At 34.5% G+C, this 21,081-nt stretch overlaps 1 protein-coding gene across 8 annotated transcripts in view; it reads right to left on the bottom strand.

Moving 5' to 3' along the window:
• Nucleotides 1-21,081, bottom strand: part of PDZ-GEF (PDZ domain-containing guanine nucleotide exchange factor) — a 726,227-nt gene that overhangs the window by 113,286 nt on the left and 591,860 nt on the right. For all 8 annotated transcript variants that reach the window (XM_072545154.1, XM_072545155.1, XM_072545152.1 and 5 more), the window contains one exon: nucleotides 19,470-19,545. In XM_072545154.1, coding sequence (XP_072401255.1) covers nucleotides 19,470-19,545 — 76 coding nt within the window. The remainder of the gene's footprint in view (nucleotides 1-19,469; nucleotides 19,546-21,081) is intronic.

Raw genomic sequence — 21,081 nt, 5'->3', positions numbered from 1 at the left:
CAAAACTGCAGGTAGTGGTCAGACGAAAATCTGCATTGGATGGTGGAGGCACATCGCAGTTTCGACAAAAGATCAATGTGTGAACAGGAATTATGAATAATAACATTATTAGATATGGGATAGAACCATAACATTGGCATTTTTAGAATTGGAGTTAATTCCAGAATTAGCCAGACTCTTTCTTGATGATCTAAATTCTAATCTAATGAATAGTTCAATTTGATTTCAGCAAGACGGATCACCTCCTCATTATCTTCGAGGCGTTCGTGAGTTTCTCGACAATAGATTTCCAAATCGTTGGATTGGAAGAAGAGGAGCTCTCGAATGGCCATCAAGATCTCCGGATTTGACATCTCCAAATTATTTTTTATAGTTATTTAAAAAGAAAAGTGTTCTTATGTAAATAGGCAACATACTATCTAAGAACTGAAAGACAGAATTACAGAAGAGACAGCACTAATTTCTCCGAACACGATTAGAAAAGTCTTAAAACTCTTGATTAGATGAATTTTTATTCAAAATGGATTTCTGTTTCCTAATTCAAGGTGGTCAAGTCAAGAAAAATAGACATCTCACAACTGAAGAACCCTGAACAGAAAAAAGAAATAAGTATCAAGCTTGAGGAAGAAATAAAAACGATCGAAAACTTGGTACAGACAGACATTGAAGTAACATGGACTGCTCTAAAAAAAATAATAACAAAGATAAAAGAAGAAGACATCGGGTTTATAGAACACAACAAAAAACAAGAATGGATAACGCAAGAGATCATGGACCTCATGGACGTAAAACGAAAACATAAAACAAGCCCAATAGAATACAAGCGAATCAACAAAATCATTAGAAAAAAGTGCAGGGAGGCGAAAGAAAACTGGATGTCAACAAAATGTCTAGAAATTGAACAACTTCAGGAAAAATACGACACCTTTAATATTCATAAAAAAGTAAAAGAAATGACAGGTAGACACAAAAAGAGACAAGTAACAATATTAAAAAATGATAATAACGAAATAATTATGGGTACAGAAGACAAACTAGAGAGATGGAAAAAATACATACAAACTCTTTTTGACGACGATAGACTTTGTTCTCCACCATCCAAAGATAATCGAATTAATGAAAAAGGCCCAGAAATAACCAAAGAACAAGTGATTCACGCAGTAAAACCTCAGAAAGATGGAAAAGCCACCGGTCCAGACAATATCACTGTCGAAATACTTAAACTAATTGCAGATAACGAAAGTAAAAGCCTAGACTTAATAACAGCACTATTCAATAAGATATATGACACAGGTAAAATACCAACAGACTGGCTAAAATCAACATTCGTAGCATTACCAAAAAAATCGACGTCCTCACAATGCGATGATTATCGAATATTAAGCTTGATGTCTCATTTCCTTAAAACTTTTCTCAGAATTATCCATACACGAATTTACAAGAAGTGCGAGTTCCAGATGAGTGACACTCAATTCGGACTTCGAAACGGATTAGGAACACGAGAGGCTCTTTTTGCTTTAAATGTGTTAACGCAACGATGCAGAGACATGAATGTAGATGTATATCCATGTTTTATTGACTATCGAAAAGCATTTGACTGCGTTAACCATCAAAAGATGATCGAAATTCTGAGAACAACTGGAGTTGACGAACAAGACTTGCGAATTATCTCAGAACTATACTGGCACCAAACGGCAACAATTGAAATAGAGCACACAACATCCGAAGATATACAAATCCGACGAGGAGTGAGACAGGTGTGACGATAATATATTTTATCGTCTAGAGTACGCCTATGTGTTAAACAAAACATGTTTTTGTTCTGTCTCGAATAATATAAAAGTCGAAACTGAAAGACAGCTAACCATTCTCGACGCGTTGAGTTGAGAATATCTGACCTTGGGGACAGGTGCGTTGAACGTGTCCCAAATCCTTCCGAACCCAGTCGATCTGGCGCGTTGAGCGAGATTGACAATCCTTCCTCTGACTGCGTCAATCTGGTGCGTTGAACGATTTTGGCGTATCCTTTCTATCTGGTGTGTTGAACTAGGTAGACATCCTTATCCCTGTCCAAGTACTCGCACTGCGTTGAAGTACGAGTACGACTTCAATTCCTCGATCGCCGTATTTTGGTATCGTCACACCCATCTGTCGAAATAAATAAACAGTACGTCTTTGTATTCGAACATTGTATTTAGTAGGTACTTAACGATAATTACTTTTTTATTTGTATATGTAAATCCGAAATAAATGCCATACGATCGAATCCTGTTTTTCTCTGGCTGAATTATACTACCTGACATCACACAGGGTTGCGTCTTATCACCGCTACTAGTTAATTTGTATTCGAAGTCTACATTCAGAGAATCATTAGACGAGGTCCAAGGCGGAATTAAGATTAACGGAATCAGCATAGACAACATCAGATATGCTGATGATACCGTCTTAATAGCAAGCAACGCACAAGAACTACAAAATATAATAAATGTGGTAGTTCACCACAGCGAAATGTTCGGTTTACATCTAAACGTTTCCAAAACTAAAACTTTTTATTTTCAGTATTTTAAATACTTTTAAAGACACTAATAAACGTACATGTGTATGCCAAGGGTCAAGAACAGGTAAATTCCACAAAATATTTGGGAGCAAATATCAATAGTCAGTGTAATCCAAAAGAAGAAATCCTTCCAAGAATCGAACAAGCAAGGAAAGCATTCATGAGCATGAAAACATTTTTTACAAGATCAGACCTTAGTCTGCAGCTTAGAATCCGAATGATCAGATGTTACGTTTTTTCTGTCTTACTGTATGGTTGTGAAAGTTGGACAATGGACTCCGAAATAGAAAAAAGAATAGATGCCTTTGAGATGTATATATACAGACGAATGTTGAGAATTCCATGGGTACAAAGAGTTACTAATGTTGAGGTACTTCGTCGCATGTGTAAACAAAAAGAATTACTAAGAATAATCAAAGAGAGGAAAATGCAATACTTGGGTCATGTGTTGAGAGGCGAAAGATATGAATTACTTCAAGTTATACTGAAAGGAAAAGTACAGTTCAAAAGATCAGTAGGACGACGCCAGAACTCGTGGCTGGAAGACCTGAGGAGATGGTTCGACCACTCATCCGCAGAAATCTTTCGCGCAGCAGTTTCCACAACTACAATTGCCATTTGGATCGCCAACCTTCGAAAGGAGACGGCTCCATGAGAAGAAGAACAATTTGTTACTATATCATACGGGGTGTCACAGATATCTTTATGTTTCCATGTTTTACGCACGTACTGTATATAGGAGAATAAAGAGAGCTACTGTAAAATATGTATAGGACGAACTGAAGGCAATATCAATCAGTAATTTTTAATAAAACATTTTGGAGAATGAAACCATATTTTTTTATGAATTTTCTGTAACTTACCAAAGCTATACATATAAATTTATATCTAATTACTAGGAATCGTCTGTACTCTTTCGGTATTTTCAGATTTGCAGAATGACAAGCTTGTGATTTTCCTCTAAAGTCGTTGAGATTTCGACTTAATTAATTAAAAAAAAAAAAACAAGTGAATCTGTGGAAGGGTTAGAGCCGATTTGCATGCAACAAGTCGAAAAACACGTTCCGAAGCTCACAGAAACGGAAAACCGGAAAACAATTAGCGTCTCTATATTTCAAAGGGGTGGTTCGTGGAGCGCACAGCGGAAAATAGCGGAGGGGGCGTTATGTATGTTAGTAAATAAAACGAAAACGGCATACAGCGGGATGGTACACGACACAATTAAATTAGTGAGCCGTGTATTTTACGGTGCGTCGGATCCACAGGGAATTCCTAGGTGACAAACAATAAACGAAGGCCATACTGCAAAATTCAGAATTGTACCTTCCTCATGCATAATGGATTTCGGTGGTGTATATGTAAATTAGGATTATACACCGCTTTTTTCCATTTTATATTTCAAACAAGGGTGAAAATCAATCAATAGGAGCCATATTTATTCTGCGCATTGATATTGGTACATATAAAACATTGCAAAAATGAATAAATTAATTTTTGCATCAAAATCTAACAATCTTCTAACTGAAAATTACTTTATAATATAAAACACATCCAAAATGTCCAAAGAAAACACAAAAGTTTTTTTTCTCATATATAAATCAATTTTGATTAGATTTTAAAAAGTGGCATACCGTTATAACGCCTGATTAGTCAGCAATAAAATCAGCTCAATTTTATAGTGTATTTTTATGTATGAGAGAGTAATAAAACAATAAATTATGTATGCAAATCCCTAAACTGTTGATACGGGTGACTCAATGAAAAACAGATATTTGTCAACAAGTTTACAGAAGTATATAGGAAAACAATTTTAAATTGAGTATGACCACCAGGTATAAAGGTTGGAGCAGAATAGAATACAATAGTTGTGAGGGTTACTAATCCCTAAATAAGGTTGCCAGTGTCGGAGTGATGGAGGTTAACAGGTACTAATGAATTTGCAAGAAATGTAAGATGTTTATTTTATTGGTTATATATAACCAATAAAAGTTTAATAAGTACCTACCTATTTGCAAAATAAAGTTTAATTCTTTAGATAAAATAAAACGTTTTATTTTATCTGAAATGAGTGCATTCCACGAAGTAAGGGTTTCAACAATCAAACATTTAATTCTTTAATTCCAGGAATCTACGACAGTAATTGACTAGATAATTACCTTCTAAACTTATTCCACAGAAAATGTGATAGTGCGTTTTTCCATTTTGTAGGAAGGTCCAAGTGGCGTATTCAAAATTCTTAACAGTTCACTAAAAGTAGGTACTTCAGTTGCAAGGTGCAGTTTATTGTGTATACTAGTGTTATGGAAAATTTGGAAGTGCCGTGTAAACGCCGAAAAATTGGTCCTCTAACAGTTAATGAAAAAACATTAATATTTAATTGTTTTAAATCATTTACAGACAAACGTTTATGTGAAAGTGTTGATGAGACCGTTGAGTTAGTTAGCAGTACACTTGGTGTTGGGAAATCTACGATTTTCAGAGTTATTAAAGAAGAGAAATGTGGTAGTTTTCAAATGCCACGTAATGCTCCAGGGAAACCAAAATTTCAAATAGAATATCATTTTAAAGAAGGACTTCGACGGAAAGTGCATGAATTCTTCTTTAGACAAGAATTTCCAACATTGGATAAAGTTCTTGTCTCAGTTCGAGATGATAAGGATTACCCAGAAATGAGTCGAAGTACGTTATGGAAACTTTTAAAAGAAATAGGCTTCCGCTGGAAAAAGAATCCCAGAAAGTCTATTTTATTAGAAAGAAGCGATATTGTCATATGGAGAAGACATTTTCTAAGAACCATGAAGGAAATGAGAAACCAAAAAAGAAAAATATTTTATCTTGATGAAACATGGATCAACGAGGGTCATACACCAAATGAATTTTGGCAGGATGAAACTGTTACAAGTCAAAGGCACGCTTTTGTAAATAACTTATCTACTGGTTTAAACCCACCATCAGGAAAGGGACGCAGGCTGATAATAGTACACATTGGCAGTTCAGACGGTTTTGTTGAAGGTGATTTATTAACTTTTGAATCAACTCGTACCGGTGACTACCATGAAGACATGAACGCTGATGTCTTTCAAGAATGGTTCGAACAAATGATAGATCTTCTTCCTAAGAACTGTGTAATAGTAATGGATAATGCAAGTTATCACTCCAGACTTATAGAAGGACTGCCCACAACCAAGTGGTTAAAAAAAGACTTGCAGAATTGGCTGAGTTCAAAAAATATTACGTACCATCCCGGATCTATAAGAAAGGAACTTTATTCGTTGTGTGCCCTTCATAAAGAAAAATTTAAAAAATACGAAATTGATGAAATTGCCAAAAATCGTGGAATGACAGTACTTAGATCCCCACCATATCATTGTGAATTAAACCCGATTGAACTGGTATGGGCACAGATAAAGAGTGAAGTTTCAAGAAAAAATACCACTTTTAAAATTCATGATGTTAAACAGTTGTTTTTGGAGGCCGTAAATAATGTAAAACCTGAAAACTGGGAAAAGGCAGTAAATCACACTATTAAAGAAGAGGAAAAAATGTGGAAGCTGGACAATATTACTGATAAAATGATCGAGCCAGTTATTATAAATCTTGATTCTGAAAGTTCATCTTCTGAATCTGATTTGGATTTGTAACAAGTAGCTGTAAGTTTTATATTAATATTTTTATTCATCTATTTAACATACCTTAGACGGTTTTAAAAACTCTTTTTCTCTTTTGTAATTTTTAAAAATTAAAAAAAATGTGAATTTTTTAAAACCCTTTTTAATGTAGGCCAGTCAGTTCTAATATAGTGTGTGATAAAAGAGGTCACTTTTGTTTACATACAGATAACACTTTATAACACTGAAATAATTCATTTATTTTTTACAATTATTCAAAGTAATTTTTCAATTAATCTTGAGCACGCCCATGGAGTGGTCGGAGCTACCAGTTAAAATTATGCTTATTACTCTCTCGTTCATAAAAATAAACTATAGTGTGCTATGTTTTCTTTACAATGAAATAATCAAAGAAAAGTTAAGTTACTGAGGCCAAAAAGATACCGTATTGCTCTTTTTTGTAATTTAAAAATAATATCAGATTGGGCAGCTGTACTAGAACCCCAAAAAGGAAGGCCATATCGAAGATGAGACTCAAACAAAGAAAAATATGTTATTTTGGAAGATGCTAAATTCATTTCCTTCGAAACAGATCTTATTGCATAGCAGGCTGAGGCTAGTTTCTTACTTAACAAATCGATATGAAGGGACCATTTAAGGTGGTTGTCTATAAAAATACCAAGAACTTTTACAGAATCAACGATACTGATATGGCTGTTATTAACATGGCCTTAAGCTATCGTTATTAGAATCTATGGAAATTAACAAATTAAAAATACAGATATAAGTATAAATGATCAATTTTAGACAAAGAGTTCTCCACTCCTCAACTTATTCAGTTAAAGACTATAAAGTGTTAGATGCATAAGAAAAATAGCTCACTTGAGAAAAGCACTCTGCCGAAACAGCTGTAGTGATCCCTCCAAACCTCTCCATCCATTACGGTCAGTAGCTAGTCTCCTCCCCGATCGACTGCCAAGAAGATTTCTAGTGTTCTCGTCCACATCATCCTCCTATCGCTTCTGCATTCTTGCGTTCAACAGTTTTTTTTAAGCCTGTTTTCTTCCATCCTATATACATGGCCTGTCCATTAAAGACGCTGTAAGTGGACATACTCAGATAAAATATATTTCATAATTGTATCTGATTCGCCACCTCATTTATAGCTGTAGTGATGATAAATTATAAAAAAAAAAAATTAGGGAAGTGTTGAAAACAAAAGTTTTCAGTGTTTTTTTACTAGTTAAAATAAACTTCCACCAAGTAACGGTCGAATCCATCACTAATTCACAATATGTTTAAGAACTGTCTAAAATAATAGAAGAGCTAAATGTCAGGTCATCTAAAGAAGAATTTTTCAGAAGGGCATCCTCTACCCATCCAGTTCGATATAGCGGGAATCAGAAACCTAGAATTGTAAAGGTAAATACAAATACTGACTGAAGGAGCTGATGATCACAAACTACTGCTCCTAGAAATATGTACATGGGAAGAAGATCAGCTGGTATCTTACAAAAAGTAGACCATGTGGTCATTGAAAAGGCTAGTTAGTATACCATTCCAAATATCAACAGCTCAGAAGATATAGGAAAAAGAACAAAGCAAAAAAAGGGCCAGAAGAACCATAAACTAGGAGGAGGAAAAAACAGAGCAAACTGACAAGTCAAACAAGAACTGCAAAATACGGCAAAAGTGTGAAGACAATGTCAATAAAATGGAAGTACAAGGAAGTGGAAGTTTCGGACAAGGCAAAATATAAAAGAAATATGAAAGCTCCACAGGGTCTTGCGCAGCGACAAGAGACCAATTCCTCCATTACACGGAAGAAACGGTATAGTCTACTCTACAGAAGACAAAGTAGAAGCGATGAAAATTTTTGAAAGAGAATTTAAGTATACACTTTAAACTATCACCAGCAAGAAAACATTAACATTATCCAAAAAGTCGAAAACGTATCCAAGAAGTACACAAAATGCCTAAAGAAAAAGATGAAATAATACGACCATACTACAATGAGGCCACGACAGAATTTTCTTGTAATTGGCTATCCGGAGGTTCAGAGCTCTGAGAGAGAGACTCCGGAGATTGGAATTCCGCAGGGAGCAGTGCTGTCACCAATACTGTATAATATTTATACTATAGAACTATAGACGTTCCAATAAGGCCAGAGACACTTATATAGATGACACCTACAGAGTAGTAAGGAACCTACAGCCAGCTGTAGATCAAGAATAAAGAAGAACGAATAAGAACCAATATAGATCTTAAGAAACTATATAAGCATCCATGCATTGTAAAGGATGCCAAAGCGCAAAGTTTAACATGGCTAGGATACATCCAACGAGAACCGGGTGACCGATAATTTAAACTAGCATGGAAGTCTAACCAAGAAGGAAGAAGACTATCATGACAACCACGCACCAGATGAACAGACAACATCGCTAAAAATCTCAATACCATGGATTTTGATATGGACAAAGACTTTATGATGGACGGGAAGAAACGGAGGGAGTTAATACAGTTAGCCAATACCAATGATGTGTTGTAGAGCTACAGAGTACGAATGGAGAAATTAATGAAGAATTTGTCAAAGAAATAAAACAAAGAGCAATATCAAAATATGAAAGAAATATGGAAAATCCAACAGATCTTCGTCGTCACAAAGGAGACGACTTCCCCCATTACACGAAGAAAACCGTATAGTCTATTTCACGAAAAAAAAAAAGCAAAAATGATAAGGAGAATTCTTGGAAAATGCCCTAAGAGAGTTATCTTAAACAATCACCAGTAAGAAGACTTGGCGTTAATGAAGAAGTTAAAGAGAACTATGACGAAATTCCCGAAGAACAAGAAGAAATAATACTAACGCCACAGTGGATTTCCTGGTATCTGGCTGACCGGAGGTTCTGATAGGACAAATCCTGTAAAAGAGCGGGACTCCGGAGGTTCCCCAGGGAACAGTGCTGTCACCAATACTGTATATTATTTACGCTACATATGCTCCAACAACGACAGGAATCTTTATTAGTCTGTATCCAGATGTCACCTCAATAGCAGTTAAACATAGAACTCAGAGCATAGTAGTAAGAAACCTACAGACTCTAGTAGATACATTTAAAGACTAGATCCAATGGAAAATAGCTGTAAATCCAAACAAGTCTCAAGAAGTTTTAAGAATAGAAGAGAAACCCTAGAAGAACAACTATTAGTGCAAAACACACCATCAAATGGAGAAATGAAGCTAACTACCAAGGAGTCATACTTGATTGATAATGTCTATCACAGCTAACTGCAGACAAAACTTCAGAAAGAAATAATACGAGATCATAATCGATAGACCGTCCAAGAAGCCAGCAAGTTGTGCAGTCAGCCAAAAACCACCCCCGGTTGTAGTGCTACGAGAAGAAGAAGAACAGTTCGGATGTAGAAAACTCTTTCGAGTATGGAGATATGTTCCCTGTAGGCAATATAAGTTCACCGGCGTATTCCCAGAAACTTTAACAATTTTAATCAATTTAAACCCAACTACTGTTTGATTTTGAGGTTATTTTGCAAGTACTACAAAGTTTACTGAACATGGACTGATTTGTCTGAAAACGTTTACAACTTGATACTATTGGATTTTTAAATTAAATTTTTAATTAAAAACACCAATTACAATAGAAGAACTTCGATGTTCGGGTTTTTCCTTTTCTTTTGATGTTCATTACATTTCAATTTCAAAAGAGCATCCAAGTTCATGCCCAGATACTTAGCTGAGTTGAGGCATGGGATCACTTATTGTTTATAACTCTATCTACCTGATCATTTTTCAAATAAGTAAAATGAACATAAACTGTTTGCCTTCATAATTTTTTATTTTACACTCTCCTATTCGTTCGTTTATTTTTTTGGGGCGTAGGAAATTTCGACACAAAGCAGGTAGCGACTAAAATTTAATGGCAATTTTCGACAGCAGCCCCAATTCCCGTTTTTATCTTACAGGTATATTCGACACCAAATAAATATAGCTGCGACATAAATAAAATACCATAATTAATTAATTTATTTATTTTAATAAAAGTAATGTGCATTTTATTTCTTTATAACTGTAATAATATCTAAATATAATACAACTAGTACCTAATTTTTGTACATTTTACCGTTAATATACTTGTATACAATGATTTATTTGCTATTATAGGAATGATAAGATACAGCTTTTATAAAATCTAACCTACGTATTTGTTGGGATCGTAGTTTATCCATCATTTTCTCCAAAAATGCCAATTTAGCCTTAACAGTAGTATGTTTGATTTTTGCTGGTATATGTAAACTATTTATTTTGACATAAGTGTCTACTTGAAATTCTTTTAACTTTTCAATAAAAATAAAAATAGAAGGATGTGTTGAATAAAAAGAAGAATTAAATCTCGAATGAAAGGATTCACAGGCATTTGTGGTCCTCGCAATAGACGGATTCTGATTAGACCATATGTGTGGTGGAAATATCGAAAATGTAATTTTCCAGTAAATAATCTGCATATATATCAAGTGTTGCGTTTATAGGTTTATATGACATTAACTCATAAAGAAAGCATTCTTCAACTTCTGCTGGATTTAAATAAGTTACACCAAACGTATGCCTTAACCATTTTCCAATTTCTGAATTTGTATCCTTATATTCTTGTACCAAACCCAAAGATTAAATTTTTTTAAACCAATTTTGGTGTAAGTGAAAACGGCATCCACTAATTTTTGCATTGGGCCACATATACAATAAAGCACAGTGAATTGCTTTTTCAAAGTCCACAAATATTTCAGTTGGCTCTAATGATAATTGAAATGTTTCAAAAATCTTAGACCTTAATAAAGAAAATAAATTTTTGTATGTCATTGACAATTTGTCCTTTAACAAACAGTATGCTAAAGGAACATAATGTCCATTTTCCAAGCCATATATAGTAAATAATTGTAGAAAATATTTGGTACCGTATGAAAATGTACCATCCATATACAAAGTTTTTAATTTACACAACAAACGAATATTTGTCTCGCATGAAAATACAATTACATTTAATTCAGGATGATTTAAAAACAAAAAACTTTCATTGCGACAGGTTTTAGGAGAATAATTACTAACCGCGTTATGGACTTCTGATATGCTTCTTGGTAACGGACCTGGTAACAGTTTACGACGACAGTTGTAAATGTTCTTTCTTATGCTAGCTATGTCAGGAACCGTCAGCAAATTGGCATCACACTCAGTAACAGCAGTTCTTGTAATTTTGGCAGGCTTTTCCGATATGTCCTCTTGGGCTTTTCTTTTACATGCATTGGTTACCATCTTTACTTCAAGCTTTTTTTGGATCGGCTTCATGATTATGTACCAAATCACTTCTTGTGATGGTGAGGTCCTCACAGCCTATTGTAAACACTTTTGCGGAACACTTAGTGTTTCTTTGGATGCAGCGCCAAAATATCTCGCCGCTTTTTAACACTTTCTGTTTCGAGAACGAATTATGCTCCACCATTAATAAATCTCGACCACGGGAACTTTTTATCAAACTCATTTTTTAAATATCCGTATACGTGCACAAGTCAACGTCAAACAAGAAATAAATTACAACTGAAATAATTTAGTCACAAGTACACAAGTGCCACGCCCCCCGCCGTGACAATAAATATTGGGAAAACCCGCTTGTCCTGCTTGGGTGCAAATGTCCATCGCCGCTAATTACCTACCTGCTTTACGCCGCGGTGTCGAAATTTCCTATAATAAAATTTGACCCTTCGATTACCCCAGGTACAAAGACAATTTGGTGTCGAAAGTTCGCCCGCCGTTTTTTTGCATGATTGTTAAGTTTTTCTCTACTTTTTCTATTATTTTTACTGACCGCCTTGCCAACGTGGCTGTATCATCAGCATAGCTAGCCTAGTTTAATAATTCACTGTTGACGTATATCGAAAAGTAGTTTACAATATTTTTATTCAGTATCTACCAAAACTAAAATTTCACTGGTTTTCTTATTAAAACTTGCTATGATTAATAGTTTTTTTTTATAATCTTCAGTACAAATTTAATTTATTTTGTAACGATAATGAAGAAAATCTTATAGCGTGAAATTAAAGACCCTCATCAATAACTTCAAATTCCATTATTTCAACGTCCTACTTCCTCCCGTTGATCTCTAAGGACAACTACTTGTTGAAGGGCTTTTTAAACGAGAGAAAAATAAATTGGGGTTACTAGTGGCAAGGACAGAAGTCGAGCCGTTTAGCTAAGAGATAAGGGTCAGATAAAATTTTATTGAGTCTTGATCGAGATCTTCACGTTGTAGGACATGTTGACGATTTGGATTGTTATGTATAGGGAGAGGACAATAGAAGGGGAGGGATACAAATAATGAGGGTTCTATTGTAAACATTTTGAAAAGGAAACCGATGGTATCCTGTGACTTGTAACTGTAAAATAAATTTTTTTCAAACAATTTTTACCACAACATCCAGAATGACTCGCACAATTTTTTTTTCGCTCCACACTCACATTCTTACAATATACAATATGTTTTATATCAAGATAGATTTACAGGGGCAAAATAAAAGGTGTAATGTGCAATAAAACTTAAAACGAAACTTAAACTGAATAATGCCAGCGAAGACCATCTAAACAACGCCTGTTTTTCATTTCCTCGTCGAAAAATCTGTTTCAGATTTCAGAAAGGAAAGTCACAATCGTATGACATTATTTTTTATATAGAACCGTTGTCCTCTGAACGAATGAGACTATAGTCCACATGTGGTGAATATAATCGTCAGTCGAGAGACGACATAATCCAGTTATTATCCATGGTAACATTACGGTTATTATCACACCAAGATAAAGAGAATACCAGAGGATATATCGTTTTGATTAACGTCAGTACGAAATAACTACTCAACAGAAAGATAAACTTTTTTGTGCTATCTCGCCAACAGGAGGCGATTAATAAACTAATATAAGCGCTCCTCAGCTTTGAACACCGACATTTTTTGTTTTTTTGTTACTTTTTCGTGCCATATAGACATAGAAGTGTTTATCATCCTCCATAAAATGTAATAACTATTCAATTGTCATGGTTTATTCCTGCCTACAAAAATTGGACTACTAAAGTATTATGACATGTCTCTTCTGAGTTGTTAGATGAAGGTGGGTCGTGAACCCTCACGAAAGCTGCTTGCAAAAAATACATAAAACTTTCTAAATTGACGAATTTTGAAGATATCATGGACACGGATGAACCAGACGGTGGAATTGATACGCATGGTAAATACGTCAAAAATAGAATATCTGTGACACATTATAAGAAATATCCAGATATATGTACTCTTGCAACTCATTTTACAAGAAAAAGTGAATGGAAAGAGAGAGTTCGGAGGGCGAAAGATGGCTGAAGAACCTCTGTACTTCTACAGGTACAAAATATTAAAAAAGGAGAGGGTCAATTTACAAGTCCTAAACTTTCTTAGAAAAGATTAAAATTCCAAGCGGGAGAACGTATTTTGCAGATGGTGAATAATTTTAGTAAAGATTAATAAGTTGTGTTTATAAAGTCCTGTGATTTTAACGAGCAGAATTGTTAGTTCTATAATAAAAAGTGATATTAATAAGTGAACTTATGTAGTAAAAATATCACAAATGTCTAATTTTGCTACTGTGAAATGAAAGTGTCATTTAACCGTGCCAATGAAAACTTAAGTGTTAAATGTACATGATGCTCTTGTACATGAACATTTTACAAGTACCTACACTTCGAATATAGTTTCTAAGTGTTCAGATATGACCGGAGTTGGAGAAGCAACAAATAACGAAAATAATGAGTACAGAAAAGATTAAGGCAAGAATTGGACAGGCAAGAAATTCTTTCAACAAACTGAAAAAAGTACTCTGCAGCAGGGACATTTCAATTATAAGACTTCGGAGATGCTACGTGTTCTCCGTATTATTTTATGGGTTGGAGGCTTGGACTTTAAAGAAAGATGTTTCGGATAGATTAGAAGCCTTCGAGTTATGGGCCTACAGAAGGATATTAAGAATAAGTTGGGTGGATAGAGTCACGAATGTCGAGGTGTTGAGAAGAATGGGAAAAGATAAAGAGGTTTTAAATATAATTAAAGTCAGAAAACTGCAATATCTGGGAAATGTCATGAGGGGCGAGCGTTATAACTTGCTGCAATTAATAATACAAGGAAGAATACAGGGTAGAAGAGGTCGCGGAAGAAGACGCATTTCCTGGTTAAACAATTTGAGAGCTTGGTTTAACTGCACTTCTGCTGACCTCTTTAGAGCAGCGGTATCGAAAGTGCGAATTGCCATGATGGTTGCCAACCTTCTTAGAGGAGATGGCACATGAAGAAGAAGAAGGAGAAGCAACTATTTATAGACTTTTAAAGCAACGAAAGAGTGGAAGTATTACAGAAGCACGTAAAACGTCAACAGGGAGAAAACCTATCCATATAGACGATACTGTGAAAGAATCTATTCGAAGAAAAGTTCATTAATTTTATTAAACAAAAAAAAAAGATTCCTACTATGGATAAACTTTTAGTAGACATTAATGAAACTCCGCCTGTGGTGACAAATGGGTGGATCGAGTAGCTCAGGAGTCACCACTGCCGGTCCTAAGCCCGGGCAAAGAAAGAAGGTTCGGCAGTGGGCTGACAACTAACCATCGGAAAAAACACACAGTTACGAAACCTGAACATTTGCCTCGGAATACAGGACGGAACTTTCTGAAACGACTCGAGCTACGAAACATGGGCTATATATTTGGAAATAAGAATGTGAGGACACTAAATAAACCAGGAGCTCAAACCGCACTTCTGCAAGAACTAAAAAGATATAAGCTCATGATTACTGTTCTTCAGGAGACACGATGGCTGGGGAAAGGTGTCAGGGACACTAAAACGCACACAATTCTATATAGTGGGAAGGAACAAGAAAGCAAAGAATGTGGAGTTGCATTTGTGGTGGAGGATTTTAAGTCAAAAATTATAGAGTTCCAGGTAGTCAGTGAAAGGACATGCAAGTTAAGAATGTGCACCCACTTCTTCAACCTAACACTTATAAAAATTCATTGCCCAACAGAAGAACAAGAACAAGATACTCAAACTCAAAATAAAGTAGAAATCTCTTCAACTAATAAATATTTTGCATTGAACGATCCTCATTACATGAGCCTCGAGGAAAATGGACCTTAAGATGTACGACACTGACAGTCGGACAGTAAAAAAGAAAGGTGAACAAAAAATGCCTGGTGTAGAAATCTGAATGATTAAATTTCAAAATTAGGATAAGCATAGGGCGAAGTCCCTGAATATCATCACCTGACGTTCACGACATAATCCTTTAAAATTGATAGTCTTGCGATTTAATAATTTCATAATGGTTAATATTGTTATACGTAATGATGAGTTGTTTAAATCTGTTATTAGCAGTATAATTTATTAAGATCAGTAGTTCTCAAAAAATTCTGTGATTAATATTTTATCAATCGATCATTAGTCATTGTTGTAGACAGACGCCAATAGACTAAGTTTCAGTATTAGAAAAAGAGGATGAAGGAGTTGATAATGGATTATATATAATTTTAATTATGATTAATATGTTAAGTTTGCAACCGCAAGATGACGTAGCGAAACCCATAAAACCGCTGTTATACTTTTTATGGAGTCAACAAAACTTTTGATCTACATATTAAATTGTTTTACAAAATAATATAATAGATTCTTAGCTAAAGAACACTGCAGATAAGCTAATGTTATAATTAAACTCTTAAAATACTTAAAAATTTCATTTAACAGTGCAAAGAGACGATTTTGTTTTCTGTCTACGACTAAAATACAGGTTATCTATAAACGCTTTTTACAAAAGAAAACTACAAAATCTGAAACTCACTTTATGTCGATTTAACGTAAATACTCCAAAGAAATTAGAGAAATTGCCCATATACAGGTATTTGATGAGTTTTTCCATTAATATATACCTATCTGTAGTAAAAAAACCTATACCTTTTTTGCAGAAATGTCGGTGTTGCTTTTTAATTCTTAAGAATGTAATACGAAAAATAAGATTTTTTTAAATTTTTGGTAACCATAAAGTAAAAAGTAAAAAGGTATCCATATTATAATTTCCTTATTCTGTCTTTCTTTCCGTAATGAAACCCCCAGCGTCATCTATCCACAAAAACTACTACTAATTTTAATAATATAAATATTATTCGTCATGTCACTTATTTAATAAAGAAATAACGTTGTTTATAAAGAAATAAAGGCTTTCGAAAATTTATAAAATAAATCCCACACCAGGGGCGGTTGTAACACGAATAGAGAACAGTTGTAACATTCAAAATTAATACATAAATCACGTACATTGCTCACGCAAAACAGCATCAAGAGTAGAGATGTCTGATTCCAGATTCATTGTACCTGCTTGCAATTCTTGGCTAGGTTCTAGAGGTGTTTGTCTACCTGGTGCTTTTGTTGATTGGAGCTGGGCGATTTTAACTGGTGTAAGCATTTGTCGTGACCTTTGGGAACGAGGGAAGCCCTGTTCGCTGTGAATGTACTTGTGCAAAGGTGCATGGATGTTAATCAGCCAGTATATATGTGTTTCTTGAATTACAACAAAGCCTTCGATAAGGTCAGACATAACCGTCTTATCGGATTACTTGAAAAGAAAAACTTAGATATGAGAGATATCAGGATCATTAGCGCTAAATATTATAATCAGATTGCTGTGGTCAAAGAGAACAACGTCTTTTCAAATGAAATACAGATTGAGAGGGGCGTCAGGCAGGGCTGTGTCCTGTCTCCTACTGTGTTCAATTTGTATTCAGAGGAAACAATCCAAGAAGCACTAGAAGAACTAACTCTGGGAATAAAAGTAAATGGCCGACCAATTAATAATATACGGTTTGTCGACGACACTATTTTATTAGCGGAATGTCTTGAGGATTTACAATAAATGGTTGACAGAGTGGTAGAAGTCAGTGAAGAAAACGGACTGTCCCTCAACACAAAAAAGACACAATTTGTGGTAAAAAGCCCAACAGCGCCAAGAAAACATAACAATACATGGGGAACAAATTAAAAAAGTTGAAAAATATAAATATCTGGGTACAATAATTAACGAAAATAGTGAGTACACAGAAGAGATTAAGTCAAGAATAGGACAGGCAAGAAGCTCTTTCAACAAACTGAAAAAAGCACTCTGCAGCAGGGACGTTTCAATTTCTTTAAAGAGAAGACTTCTGAGATGCTACGTGTTCTCCGTATTATTTTATGGGTTGGAGGCTTGGACATTAAAGAAAGATATTTCGGAAAGAGTAGAAGCCTTCGAGTCATGGGCCTACAGAAGGATATTAAGAATAAATTGGGTGGATAAATTTGATAAATAAATAAATTGGAGCGTTATAACTTGCTGCAATTAATAATGCAAGTGTAATAAGACGCATCTCCTGGTTAAACAATTTGAGAGCTTGGTTTAACTGCACTTCTGCTGACCTGTTTAGAGCAGCGGTATCGAAAGTGCGAATTGCCATGATGGTTGCCAACCTTCTTAGAGGAGATGGCACATGAAGAAGAAGAAGAAGCATTTGTCAATGAATATTTTTCAAAATGTTTAAGAAATATAATAAATGTCTCTTCTTGCACCCACCCTGATGGATAACCGGTGCCGATTGATCCTACTGGCTCGTCTCTAATGAAATGCTCTTGATATTTAATAAAGGAAACACTAACATAGGTGGAATGGCGCTGCCTAATTCGTTAGCTGCAAATGCTAGTATACCCAAAGTGCATCGTTCAGCAGAGGTTAGTACGCCACCTGCCTTGGGCCACGTCTTACAACAACTCTGTCAGGCTTCTGTACAATTATCATAAAATACATTGACATTATATCGGTTGAAACTTGTCGCCCGACATAGGTTTGTGGCTTGAGCAAAGCGGGTAGATAATTCGGAATTTCTCTTCATGAATTAACGAAACCATTCATCTCCAGCCATTTTATTTTCAGGCCAAGTGGAAGGAGCATTTAAATTATATTTTAGGGTAAGTTGAAAGGCCAATTTTCTTACCTTTTTTGCGGAGAGGCAAAATTATATGAGGTACTATTACCCACAATATTTGTGGTTGACGATCACTGGGATAGGGCAAACTGTATATTTACCGTGGATGCATGCTGTCTCGTTGTTTATCGGAACATCAACACGGTTCAAAGGAAGTTGGAAACTGATGTATAGCACGTACTTACTCCACCAAACCTTTCGAAGCGACTAGGGACAGGTACTGTAAATGTCGTGATAATTTTAGCGTGTCGTGGCAACAAAATTTGTAAATGTGTATTGTTGCCTTTGCTTTTATTTTATTTTAATTTTAATCGGTCGCAAACATGTTATTGACTATAAAATGTTATAGTAGTGTTATTTGTGTTACTTAATGTAGTTTACTTTCTATGTACCGTACTACTTAACAGCATTGTAGTACATCGGGATAAGTTACTGGAAACGGAAGGAAATGATAAACTGCTATTTTTCTAAAGATAATTGAGGGTGTTACCACACACTGGCAGAGCTATTTCTTAAAAATATTAATAAGTGTATAGTCAATCGGCTAATTATAACACAAATCTTGGAAATCAGGAAACAATACCGTAATATGTCGGTGTATATTTAAATTTTACAACCGATTTCTTGCAAATGCGGGGGTTTTCACGTACCGTACGAAGATAAGAAACGGTGTCGTGGGATTACTTCAATAACAATTTGATAAAATGTTTATTTACAGTGTAATTACTCAGAAAAATCACTAAATACGTTTAACGGGAAACACCACGATGTCTCGTCTTTCTTAAATTTTTAATGAATCAAATATATATTAAATTTGAGAATAGAGAAAGAACCATAATTTAAACAATGACACAATGGATATTTAATAAATTATTTAATTAATATATGTATTTATTGAATATTTATATTGGCTGTTTTCGTTGTATTTTTATAAGTATTTTTTTAATTTATTGCTGGATTTCATGGACATTAATTACGTATAATAATTTTTTTTATTAAATCTATACAACAAAGATTTTTTACAATTGTATAAGTTAAACCATTTTTATAAGTTGATATTTTATAAGTTAAAATGTTTGTCATGACTTATAATAATTATTGTAAGTTAGATTTTTTACACTTTTTAAAAGTTAAAAAAATGTTTGTCATGAAGAACGTTTTTTTCGAGGTACATCAAAATTACATATTTTCAATAATGACTAAAGAAACTCTACTTACGACAATCATCTCTGAAGGTTCCAAAACGAAACATTCGTTTTGGCGTCGAGCACTGCCCCCAGTTCTTTTGCCAAAACTGTAAAAGAAGAAAATATTATGTTAAACTGACAAGAACAAAAATTATTTTAATCTTAATTGTTAAATATATAAAATGAAATGTATTTTTGTAAATTCATACTAAAGTTTCACGTTCTAAAGGTTGCAGCGTTTTTTTTTTCACTCTGTCCATCATAAAAATTTCCTTTAAAAGGTCTTATTTAACATTTAAAATTGCATCTAAAAATCTTCGAAGAGAATAGACATGACCCAATTGTTTATTTAAGAAAAAACAAATAGCCTACTGGGAAGATGTTAGTAGCAAAAGCGGAACCGAGATGTCGAGTTCAAGAAAAAAGATTCATTGTGGTTTGAGCACTTTTTTAAAAACTGTCAAGAAAAAAAAAAGTAAAACCTTCTATGGACATAGCCAACAAGAGGGTTAAGGTCAATTATTAATTATCTCATGATACACCAACAATAATAATATGTATGTGTTAAAAAATGTTAAAATAGACGAACCAGTACAACGAGATAATAAGTGGGGACGAGACAATACGAACTTAAAAAGGAAATGGAAAACGGGAAAACCACAGAACATCCCCATTGAATTAATAAAACTCGAACCGTCAATACTAATAGAATTGTTGGCGGAGATCTTTAATAAATGTCTGATCAAACAAGGAAATATTCCAGAAGATTGGAGCTTGGCGTGTATAATCTCTATTCACAAAAAATGAGACAAAAAGAAACGTAAGAATTACAGAGATGTAAGCGTTATTAGCTCATTGGGGTGTACGGGGAGGGAAGCCCTGTTCGCTGTGAATGTACTTGTGCAAAGGTGCATGGATGTTAATCAGCCAGTAAGTATATATGTGCTTCTTGTATTACAACAAAGCCTTCGATAAGGTCAGATATAACCGTCTTATCGAATTACTTGAAAAGAAAAACTTAGATATGAGAGACATCAGGATCATTAGCGCTATCTATTATAATCAGATCGCTGTGGTAAAAGAGAACAACGTCTTTTCAAATGAAATACAGATTGAGAGGGGCATCAGGCAGGGCTGTGTCCTGTCTCCTACTTTGTTCAATTTGTATTCAGAGGAAATAATCCAGGAAGCACTACAAGAAGATATTAACTAACTTAATAGAAGAACTAACTATGGGAATAAAAGTAAATGGCCGACCAATCAATAATATACGGTTTGCCGACGACACTATTTTATTAGCGGAATGTCTTGAGGATTTACAACAAATGGTTGACAGAGTGGTAGAAATCAGTGAAGAAAACAAAAATACACAAAAACACAAAAAATACACAATTTATGGTAATTACAAAAGCCCAACAGCGCCAAGAAAACATAACAATATATGGAGAAGAAATTAAAAAAGTTGAAAAATATAAATATCTGGGTACAATAATTAACGAAAATAATGAGTACACAGAAGAGATTAAGGCAAGAATAGGACAGGCAAGAAATTCTTTCAACACACTGAAAAAAGTACTCTGCAGCAGGGACATTTCAATTTCTTTAAAGATAAGACTTCTGAGATGCTACGTGTTCTCCGTATT

Source organism: Diabrotica undecimpunctata, chromosome 9 (assembly GCF_040954645.1).
Source record: "Diabrotica undecimpunctata isolate CICGRU chromosome 9, icDiaUnde3, whole genome shotgun sequence".
NCBI classification, from domain to species: domain Eukaryota; kingdom Metazoa; phylum Arthropoda; class Insecta; order Coleoptera; family Chrysomelidae; genus Diabrotica; species Diabrotica undecimpunctata.
This window is presented reverse-complemented; position numbering and strand designations above follow the sequence as displayed.